The 12,025-nt window shown below is 41.6% G+C and overlaps 1 protein-coding gene across 4 annotated transcripts in view; it reads left to right on the top strand.

The window, feature by feature from the left end:
• HHAT (hedgehog acyltransferase) overlaps nt 1–12,025 on the top strand; it is a 364,344-nt gene that overhangs the window by 255,197 nt on the left and 97,122 nt on the right. For all 4 annotated transcript variants that reach the window (XM_007163983.2, XM_007163984.2, XM_057526261.1 and 1 more), the window contains exon 10: nt 6,225–6,426. In XM_007163983.2, coding sequence (XP_007164045.2) covers nt 6,225–6,426 — 202 coding nt within the window. The remainder of the gene's footprint in view (nt 1–6,224; nt 6,427–12,025) is intronic.

The raw sequence follows: 12,025 nt of genomic DNA, 5'->3' as shown, positions 1-12,025 counted from the left end.
GTCGGCATCTAATTACATGAACCTAGAAGTTTAAATGTAGACTAAATATAGCCAGAGTTTAATCTCTGTTTTATAAATTCCACAGTATTTTGTTGCCAAATAGAACATAACATTTTTAATAGGCAATTTTTCAGAGTTGCATACAAAACTTTTAGCCAGCATCTTTCAGTAAAGGAGCTGAGAATTAGCCCAGCCCAGATGTACCCTCTGCTTTGAAAGTGGACCTCTCTTAGCCTCTGGAGATGATAAGGTCTGCAGTTGCTCATTAACCAACTGCTGGTTCTTACTTATTAAAATCCCATTATGATCCGTACTGGGCAGAAAGATATTAAAAGTAAATTATACTTTCTGCGTGCATCTTCCTTTGAAAACTTTTAATAAGTAAATATATAGTTTAGTTCCTTTGTGAGAACTAAACACCAGGCCTTTGTCCACTACCTAGAGGATGGGGATTTGACTGGTGGGTCATCACTGGGCTGTGAGAAAGAGAACTCAGATGTGGGCCAAGGCCAAAGCCAGAGCCAGGGTCGGGGTGCGGGAGCCACTGCCCGTGAGAGCTGGGTTTAGGAGAGCACGGCCACCTCTGCAGAGAACTCTAAGCAGGAACTCATCTCAGAGCCCAGGTGAAGCCAAGGAAGGTGGGGTCACCTTACCACCAATGAGACACAGCCAGAAGTCCTCCCTTCCCAGCCACTAAAGACTCTAGTGTTTAAAAGGCTGGTACTTGTCATTTTTGAAATCTCTCGAGGTTGGGATATGTCTGGAGCTTTGCGGCTGCATGATTTTTACTTTAATAGATGAAGTAGGGTTACAAAGTGTGGGGAGACTTCAGAGCCGTCAGGTGTCTGTATTCTTTGGGAATTGGTGTCTTCCGAAGTCTCCCCAATAATGAGAGCAGGTCCGTGTAATCCTTCCTTGTTTCCTAATCTTTCATAATGTGCCTGTGACAGTGTGACAGTTTATCACAAATGTAAAAGCTATTGGAGATTATGAAAAGCAAATGAAAATTATATTGCTAAGTATTTAAATACTGTTGACTAGTAACTATATAATAACGCATGCATGCATACACACACACACACACACACACACACACACACACACATACATATGTAGAACTCCCTTAAAGAATTTTACAGTTTAGCTGAAATGACCATCATAATAGAAAAGACATCTTTTGATGAGTAACTGTTCAATTCAGTGGTACAAACAGTAGGTTCTCTGGGTTAAATAGAGAGTGGGAATATTTAAAAGAGACTTCCTGGAGGAGTTGGGAAACCAGAGAGGATGGAGGATGTGAAAATGGTATGACCAAAGGCACAGAAGTGTGAAAGCCCTGTTTGTTCAGGATTTCAGGATTTTTCAAGAGAACTAGTAGGAAATAGGGTAGAAAGATAAGGCAGAGCTAGAACAGGATGTCAGCCACTGCCTGCCCCAGCCCAGCCAAGTAATAGGTAATTGAAGATGGGAAGTCAGCAACTTCAACTCAATCCATGGGACAGTAAAAACCAGGTCTTTCAGTATCTTAGCTGCCTCATCCTCTTACCTCGCTAGGGTCTGGGGTTCGTGGCAAAGGGTTTGAAACTAACATGGCAAGCCAGGAAGCTATTGGGTAGGTCCTGGAAAAAAAGAGAGCATTGTGATTTTAAGAGTAATGTCTTTTTAAAAATTTTTAAAATTTGTTTTACATCTTTATTAGAGTATCGTTGCTTTACAATGCTGTGTTAGTTTCTGCTGTATAACAAAGTGAATCAGCTATACATATACATATATCCCCATATCCCCTCCCTCTTGTGTCTCCCTCCCACCCTCCCTATCCCACCCCTCTAGGTGGTCACAGAGCACCAAGCTGATCTCCCTGTGCTATGTGGCTGCTTCCCACTAGCTATCTATTTTACATTTGGTAGTGTATATGTGTCCATGCCACTCTCTTACTTCATGCCAGCTTACCTTTCCCCCTCCCCGTGTCCTCAAGTCCATTCTCTACGTCTGCATCTTTATTCTTGTCCTTCCCCTGGGTTCTTAGGAACCATTTTATATATATATATATATATATATATATGTGTTAGCATACGGTATTTGTTTTTCTCTTTCTGACTTACTTCACTCTGTATGACAGTCTCTAGGTCCATCCACCTCACTACAAATAACTCAATTTTGTTTCTTTTTATGACTGAGACTTACATTATATTTTATTTTTATATATAATATAGTATAATTATATATTATATATAATATAGTATATATTATATGCTGTATTATATTTATATTCCATTGTATATATGTGCCACATCTTCTTTATCCATTCATCTGTCAATGGACATTTAGGTTGCTTCCATGTCCTGGCTATTGTAAATAGTGCTGCAGTGAACATTGTGGTACATGTCTCTTTTTGAATTATGGTTTTCTCTGGGTATATGCCCAGTAGTGGGATTGCTGGGTCATGTGGTAGTTCTATTTTTAGTTTTTTAAGGAACCTCCATACTGTTCTCCATAGTGGCTGTATCAATTTACATTCCCACCAACAGTGCAAGAGGGTTCCCTTTTCTCCACACCCTCTCCAGCATTTATTGTTACCATGTGGATTCTCACCACCCCTGTCCCAACTGTCAGACATTCTTGAGTTTTTCAGAGTGGGTATGAGGGAAATAGATACTTTCTTCTCCCTTCACGTATGCCTACTACTCAGCAACAAGCCCCAACCATCAACCTCTTACACCTAACTTCTAACATAGACATCTGCAGGATGCCTGCCTGGACAAGACGGCAGGTGGGACAGAAGGAATTTATTTAGTCTGTTTAAAAATGGAACTTGTAACTCTGGCTTTCTGGCACAGAGCTCCTTGGCCTAAACTCCTTTGTAAATAATGAGCATCTTTCTTCCTAGTAAGACTCTTTCCTACAGAGGATATTTCTTCAGTTAATAAAATACTGGTGGATGTTTCTGTGGAGACCGCTTTGAAGATTTGGTTGAATCAGAGGAACATATCACCAAGAGATGCTCCCATTACGGTAAATGGCTTCATAGAACACAGGCCTAGGGGTTCTGAAAATAGAACATTCTAGGTACGGATTCCACCTCTCCCATGTAAAATAGGGCTGGTCCTTGCAAAGTTGTGGAAGTGATTAGAAACCGTTTATATAAAGTACCTGGTACATGGATATTCAGTAGAGGGTAGACGTTATAAATAACATCTACATTTTATATAGGTTCCTCCTCCTGAGTTGGGGGTTTGCTTTGTTGCATTAATTCTGTTAGATGGTTTTAAATTAATAAGGTGGCACAGATGGATGGTAACTACCTAAGGCGACATTCTCTGCAAGCAGTGACCCCACGAAGCCAGCCTGGCAGGGGCAGGCCTTGTGCACACTCAAGCTCGCACAGTCACTGACAGGAAAAAAATCTTTTCATTTTTGCTTTGCTGAGAAGGTGGTACTGAATGCTTTCTTCCACTGGGAAATCAATTTCACTGTGCAGTGGGTCTAAGTAAGTGAGGTCGTACTACTGCTTTTCTAAAAGAGACACATATTTCTGTTTTTATTAATCATGGAACTGACCCAAGCCTGGTAGAATTTATAAAAGGAAACATGCTCGCTCTCCTTCTTGCTGTATCTACTGCCTTCTAGAAATTAAGAGAGAAGAAGGGACTTTTGTCTTCCAGTCTGGAAACCATACCCTCTTCTGGTTTAAAACAAGCAAGCAACCTCATGTCCTTGGAGACCAGCCATATGTGAGTTTCTGGAGTAAAAGGAATTTTCAGAGATTTTTGTCGGCTGTCACTTTTGAAGGCAAAGTAACAAAGCCATGAGGCCAAGAGATGCCTGAAATAGCTGTGCATGTAACTATGGGGCTAGATGCTTTCTTGTCACAAGCTTGAAAACATGTTCTTTTTGGAGTTGAATCTAATATTAAGGACCATTGATGTGGACGATGCGAGGTTTTTACTCTATACTGGAGTTTTCTGATACATATAGTGCGGCTCACTTTAATGTAGTGAGATACAACAAAAATCTCAACATAAAGCACACCAGTGTTGGATGAGAAGAGTATTAGGATCAGAATTAACTTGTTTTATAAAATGATTATCTGCAAAGTTTCTGTAAACAGCAGTTATTCCTTATCCTTTTGAACTTGGTTTGACCACCCCATTTTTTTTTTTTAATATGCAACCTTTTTACACACAGAACTGATTGTATGAAGTGGCGTATAGCCTCATGGAGCTCCATGATGGGTCAGTGGTTACCTTCATGCAAGTAGGAGGCTGCAGAGGTTTGTGGTCCATTTTTTGCCTCTGCTGAGTAGTCTACACCAATAACCAAGCAGCCTGTAGGGGGCAGCAGAATGCCAAATAAAACACCTGTTCCTGGGGCTGTCAGGCTTTTCTGGCTCATTGCCCACCCCTTCTCTGTCCATGATGCAGCACCCACCCTTCTCCCCTTTGCCTGGCAAAATTCATCCTCTAGGCCTTTCCAGGGTGGGGACCTTTACCATTAAGCCTCCCATAACCCACTCGCCTCCACTGACCCTGTTCTCCTCTACACTCTTAAGCCCTCCTGGTCTACTTTGTACCATATCATATAGCAAACAAGTACCATATCAGCTTAATGATGGGACTTGTTTGCTATTGTTTCACAACCAGCTGTACCTGTCCTTTGGACAGGAACAACGTCTTATGTCTCTGTGTTGCTCATAATGCCAGGACTGCCCTGGAGGCCTAAATAAATGCTTGACAACAGATGGAGGATTCCTTAATCTGTAGTGAGTGCTTGATGCGTATTTGCTAACTTGATTGTCAAGATGGTCTTGTTGGTGCACAAGAGAAAGTATTTTCTTTGCTTCGCTTGTTTCTGGAATACCTACACTCTTGCATGCTTTCCGGTTTGTTGCAGATTGGGCTGTAAGATAGGAGGGCTTTCAAAATAAACCCAGAGGTGTAATGGAAAACATTAACTCTGGTGCTATAGATGCAGATTTGCATGTAGGCTCTTCCCCTTCTCAGCCCGTTTTTCTCACCCAGACAGTGGGGCTGGCTAAGCTGATCACATAAGCTACCACCTAACCTGGAGCACCTTTGAAAGTGAGGGAGGACATTTAAAAATACTTATAGTCACATAGTCTTTAGAAGTATTTATTGACTGGGGAATGGTTTCTATTTTGTATTTTTCGGCTTGCCTATAAAACTGTTCTATTCGAAAATGATTTTCAAAATAACATTTCTGAGAAAATATTAAAATAATATATAAACAGGACAACTTGTCCATGGGTTGGCATGCTAGAACAGCATATGGTGTTTCAAAGAATCAAGCCGAGTGATCCATGGAAAGTGTCTAGTGCCGTGCCTGGGACACACTGTGTGTTCAGGAAATGATGATTTCCTTCTCCTTCGTGGAAGAAGGTTGGACAAAGCAGCACTGACCAGCAGTAAACAAAAGCCTATGGGCTTTTTTAAAAAGGCTGCTGTAAGGAGGGTGTGTTCCTAGTTGTCCAGATCCTGACAACCCAAGATGTGAGTTTTGCCCAACTCTAGCAGGAACATACTGATTGAAGAACATGGCTCTGTGGGTATGTAATCAGACAGCTGTCTCAGCAGTAGAGAACGTACCTGAGGGATGGCTGTGCCTTTCGGGTGATAAGTTGGCTGCCCTGTGAGCACAGAGCTCTTCTCTTCACTAGCAAATTCGTTAATGCTTCTGGGCAACTTGCCGGGAAAGCTGGAGGATCTGGCCTTGGCAGCCCTCTTCTGCAGGAGCTGTCCTGCCATTTAGGGGCCTGAATTCAGCAATTGTGCTTAAATACTGGGTTTACCAGAAACTTAATTGTTTGAGCTGTGAAATACATACCTGCCTTGAAGTCTGGTGTCCCCACGTAACCAGAAACTTAATTGCCATTCTGTGAGTGAGCTTCTAGGGTTGGGTGCATCCCTTTTAGAAACTCTAAATTCAATACTCCTCACCGTGCCTCCTATAAGTGCTATTTTGCTCTAGTAATGAGAGCTCTTTAGCCTGTGTGTTCATTTAAGCTAAAGCCCCTCAGAGCTGAGGTTTATGTATTGCCACCTCCGTGTGTGATGGAGAATTCAGGGAGTGCTCTGTGGCTTCCTGGAAGTCAGGAAGGGTCTGCACACGGTGAATAGCGACGTGTGACGGGAGAATCAAGCCCGGGAGCAAGTGGTATTGCCGGGACAGCCCTCCGCATGGTTCCTAACAGCCTCTTCTGTCTCTAGGTATGTGTACATTCCAGCGGGCGGGTCCCAGCACGGCCTGCTAGGGACACTGTTTTCCACTGCAATGACATTTGCGTTTGTGAGCTTCTGGCATGGTGGGAATGACTACCTCTGGTGCTGGGCAACACTCAACTGGCTGGGAGTCACCGTGGAGAACGGAGTCCAGAGGCTTGTGCAGGCGCCGCGCGTCCAGGACAGCTTGGTGAGCTGGGTCCTTGCTTGTGCACTAGCGGGCAGCCAAGCTCGGTGGACCGGGTTTGGGAGGGAAGGCGGTCATCACGTTTACCCCATTGTGGGCCATTCTTGCTAGATGGGTTCAAAACTCGTGTGCTCAGAGGTAGGGCAGCTGAAAAAGAGGCTTCTGTAGCTATTTTTAAAAAATAAATGTTTTAACTATAAAAGTAATACATATTTATTATATGAGAATTAGACAATTCAGATAAGTATAAGGAAAGAAAAAAGTCTCCTCAAGAGAAACCACTGTTAATACCCATTCTTCTAAATTTTTTCTCTCTCTCTATACACACACACACACACACACACACAACATTTAAAACATGCTATTATACTAGAGATACAGTTGTATCAGGACCCCTTTCTTTGTCATCAAATGCATTTCTAACAACCCTTTTTAATGGCTTCATAGAATTCCATTATGTGGATATGTCATAACTTATTTAATTAGTCTCCTATTATTAACATATTGCTCCAGTTTGTTTGCAGTTACCAGTTGCATTGAGATGACTGTCATAACCAGGATGCATTCTTCAGTGTAACATGGCTAAGTTAAAGGTTTTTCTCACTTTTAAGTTTTGCCATGCATACTGCTTACCTGTTTCTTAACTGCCCTGTAGACAGAGTTTGCCAATTTACATTCCTACCCAACAGTGCCTGAGAATGCCCTTGCCAATACTGAGTAGTACTGGTATTTTTAATCGTTGCTATTTTGATAGGTTTTAGTAGCATAAAAATCAGGTAAGGATTTAAGACACATTCGCACTCTATAGGCAAGTGATTTGGAAAATTAAGCGCTTTTCTTTACACACATATTTTAAGTGATTTTAAACTGTGAGCAAGTGTTTTATCATGTAAATGTGGCATAGTATGTATTAGAATCTTACAGGAAATCATCAATTCTGAATATGCAGCAATATTCCGATAACCCTGAAAAAAGTATCTAAAAAGAAATACGCTAGCATCAGTGTTCACAGCAGGCAGTAAAACACAATAAATTTACTGGGAAATGATTAATGTGGGTAAATTCCCCCCGTATTTGCAACTAAAACAAATATATTTCAAGAAGCCAACATCACCAAAATATAATACATTTGAGTGTTTTTCTGTAAAGATAGCCATAGTACAAGTGGACAGTCGTTTCAATAAAAACTGATACAAAGCACATAGCAAAAATAACACTCCTGAAGGAATTTAAATATGTTTATGTATGTTTACAGATAAGTATTTTATTCAGTACTAGTACTCAGCAATCAGCAGGAAAGAAATGTCAGTGAATTCCAGTAGAAAGTGGAATTTCAATGAAAGTCATGGCTTTGTAACACAAAGAAAAACCATAAAAGGTGGTATCATAAAGGTTACAAACTTCACCCTCAAATCTAAGTAGTCTTCCCCAAAGTGGGAAACCCAGTCATCAGCCGTGAAAGCCAGAAAATTCTTTTCAGCCCCGGCTGAAGCCCTATAACACATTTCCATGTTCCCTCATGAAGGGTCTGACATTAACCTTGAATTTAATCTTAAGCAGAGCTCCGTAGACTTTGAGCCATGGCTTACATTACTAAGAAATCTAAAGAATCTAAAATATTAAAGGAGTAACCCACACTGTGCAATGTAGTATATGGCTTGTTAATTTTGGTTAAAAATGAAGGAAGACAGTGAAAAGACATGCTCACAGGATGAAGCACTTGAATGTCTGCTCTGCCCCATCACAGCTCATTCCAGGACCTTCACGTGTTCACCTCATTTGAGCTTCCATCCGCAATTCAAGCTCCCAGGTGTATAGTAATTTCTGAACATGCATTTTTTTGGTGAGATATATGTCTTGTATGTTGCAAATGTGGTGTTTAGTTTACATATTTATTGAGCAAGAACACATTTTGTAAAACCTATTTTTATCACCTGTCTTGCATCCTGACAGCCTGGTGGTTGGTTATGGCTGTTTGGACTAGGAGCTCCTTGAGCACAAGGTCAGGACCCCATTATTACTTATATCCCCAATGGTTAGCTGCATGTCTGAGTTAGCCTCAGTAAGTCAGTACACAATTAATGCTTCCAAATTGGGTTCTTTAGTTCTTCTTCCACTTGTCCAGTTATGGACTTTTTCTCATTACTCTGCTTCTTATACAGTTCAGCACAGATTCTGTTTTCTTTCAGAAAAACATGGCTGGCATTCCAGATGTACACAGCCTTTTGAATAAATTGTTTCCCCACTTGGGTTACAACTTTCCCTCTCTTTCATGTATCCATTTCCCATTCATTTTTTCTTTTAAAGATTGATTGATTGATTGATTGATTGATTACTATGTTGGGTCTTCGTTTCTGTGCTAGGGCTTTCTCTAGTTGCGGCAAGCGGGGGCCACTCTTCATTGCGGTGCGCGGGCCTCTCACTGTCGCGGCCTCTCTTGTGTCAGAGCACAGGCTCCAGATGCGCAGGCTCAGTAGTTGTGGCTCACGGGCCTAGTTGCTCCGCGGCATGTGGGATCTTCCCAGACCAGGGCTCGAACCCGTGTCCCCTGCATTGGCAGGCAGATTCTCAACCACTGAGCCACCAGGGAAGCCCATTCCCATTAATTTTTTTTTTTTTAGAAATTCACGTTCTTTTATTTATTTATTAATGACTGTGTTGAGTCTTCGTTTCTGTGCGAGGGCTTTCTCTAGTTGCGGCAAGTGGGGACCACTCTTCATCGCGGTGCGCGGGCCTCTCACCATCGCGGCCTCTCTTGTTGCGGAGCACAGGCTCCAGATGCGCAGGCTCAGTAATTGTGGCTCACGGGCCCAGTTGCTCCGTGGCACGTGGGATCCTCCCAGACCAGGGCTCGAACCCGTGTCCCCTGCATTAGCAGGCAGATTCTCAACCACTGCGCCACCAGGGAAGCCCCCCATTAATTTTTAAAATTGAGATACAATATTATTGTACAATATTATATAAGTTACAGGTGTATAAAATAGTGATTCACAGTTTTAAAGGTTATATTCCATTTATAGTTATTGTAAAATATTGGCTATAAATTTACCATTCTTTTGTCAAAATCCAAATAAGCACTTAATGCCCCTTGGTACTTAATTTCATCTGATTTTAGTCTCCCCAGTTGATCTGATAGTATTTTTAAAATGTGGGCTCTCTCCCCATGCCTCTTATACACTCTCCCCATGGCTTTCGTCCTTCATCTGTTTTTTTTTCGTTTTTTGTTTTTTTATGATGGATTGAAAGATATCTGAATAACAAGGATTATCATTACTTCTTTTCCCATATCTTCTTCATCTTCAACCTCAAAGCTTTGTCTGGGACACAAAATACAGTAGGCTTCTATTTCTTGGTGACAGTTGAACACTCACTGAAAGACCAGCCAGAGCTGAGTGTTGTAAATAGGAAGCCCTCTGACGTTCTAGCCAGGGCTTTCCCATCGAACTTTATGCAGTAATGGAAATGTCCATTGTGTTGTCCAATGCAAGTAGTCACGAACCACACTGAGTACTTGAAATGCACCTAGCATCACTGAGAAACTAGTTTTTAAATTTATTTAACTTTAATTAATTTGAATCTAAGCAGCCCCCTTGTGGCTAGTGGCTTCCATTTTGAACAATACAGTTCTGGAACATACCCCTTTTCTAGAAGAAAAAAAAAAAGTAAAAGAATATAGTGTTTGACTCTGCTATAATATAGAATGATTTTTATTACTGATGTGGTGCCTTGTATATCCAGTTGGCTACTGAACCTCTTCACTTGAACATCTCACAGATATCTCAGACTTAACATGTGTAATACTGAACACGTGGACACCTGTCCCCCAATAATTCCAATTACCTCCTTTGCCTCTAGCATTCTCTATCTCTGCAAAAGCCACTGTCATCTTTCTAGTCACTCAAGGCCAAAACCATCAAGTTATCCTTTGTACCTCCCTCTCTCCCAGTTCTACCTGTATGTACTGTACGTTCTACCTTCTAGGTAGATCTTAATTTTTAAAAATTGTTTCCATTTCCACTGAATCATCCTAACCCCACTGTTATCATTTCTTGCCCAGTCTACCAAGTAGCTTTGAACTGGTCTCCCTGCTTCCACTTTTGCCTTCTTCAGTTCATTATTCTCAGTACTAAGTGATGCTTCTCAATAAAAACCTAACCATGTTGTTGTCCTTAAAATCCTTAGTGGCATCCCATTTTCTTGGGGCTCAGTCCACAATATTTAAGATGACCTATAAGGCCTTGGCTGATCTTGATCTTGCTACTCTCTCCATCTTCTCTGCCTCTCTCCCCTCGCACTCTGTCCTTCCTTCTGTTCGTTTACATACCTGGGCCCTCCAGCCCCAGCTCCCCCGCACAGGCTCTTCCATCTCTAGAATGCTCTTGCTCCTTTCCCTCCTATTTCATCCTTCAGATTTCACCTTCAATGACAGCTTGTTTGGGTACCCTTTACTGACCCTCCTAAGTCAATCAGGTCCCAATTAGTAACTCATTTGGGGCACCTTGTACGTGGTCTATTCTGTTGTACTTACCACAGTTACAATGAAGTATTTTTATACAGTAACTTGTTTAATCCTTATCTCCCTCACCAGACTGTAAGCCTCATGAAATCAGAGATCTGTATCCTTGACACATATCATGATGCCTGGCACAGAGTAAGCATGCAGTACATACTTGCTGAATGAATGAGTGAATATATTTTCTGACTTTACTGAGGGGCATATAAGAGGAAATAAGCTTACACAGCAGCATGAAGAATGTAGATTGAATACTGGAAGAACTCACTAAGGCTGAGGCTTATTGAACATTATATAGGGAGATTGTTTTGTAGCAGGGTAGACACTAATTGGTCTAGTGATGGCAAAATGCTAATTGGTCTAGTGATGCACAAAATATATAGAGAGGAAAGAAAAGGGTAGGGAGGAGTTAGCCTTCCTGGTACCCTGCTGCTTTATGAGAGGGGGGATTATTGGCTGTGACTCACTGAGGCCCAGAGCTGTAGGAAGCTGACAAAAGGCATTTTCACAAAGCACCAAGCAGGGTGGATGAAGAGGAGTAACTGCTAAAGCAGCATGCTTTTTCTCTGTACAAGTACTCTCCCGGGGAGCTAGAATTTGTGTTCAGCATAGAAATCTTTTAATAAGTGGAAACATTTTGAAGCATCAGTAGAGAGACACTACTTCTTGCCAATTCTCGATTTGATCTCTCCTTTTTTTTTTTTTTAAACATCTTTATTGGAGTATAATTGCTTTACAATGGTGTGTGAGTTTCCGCTTTATAACAAAGTGAATCAGTTATACATATACATATGTCCCCATATCTCTTCCCTCTTGCATCTCCCTCCCACCCTCCCTATCCCACCCCTCTAGGTGGTCACAAAGCACCGAGCTGATCTCCCTGTGCTATGCGGCTGCTTCCCACTAGCTATCTATTTTACATTTAGTAGTGTATATATGTCCATGCCACTCTCTCACCCTGTCACATCTTACCCCTCCCCCTCCCCATATCCTCAAGTCCATTCTCTAGTAGGTCTGCGTCTTTATTCTCGTCTTGCCCCTAGGTTCTCCACGACCATTTTTTTTTTTTTTTTTTTAGATTCCATATAT

This window comes from Balaenoptera acutorostrata, chromosome 1 (genome assembly GCF_949987535.1).
Source record: "Balaenoptera acutorostrata chromosome 1, mBalAcu1.1, whole genome shotgun sequence".
NCBI classification, from domain to species: domain Eukaryota; kingdom Metazoa; phylum Chordata; class Mammalia; order Artiodactyla; family Balaenopteridae; genus Balaenoptera; species Balaenoptera acutorostrata.
The sequence above is the reverse complement of the archived record's forward strand: the minus strand, read 5'-3'. Positions and strand labels throughout refer to the sequence as shown.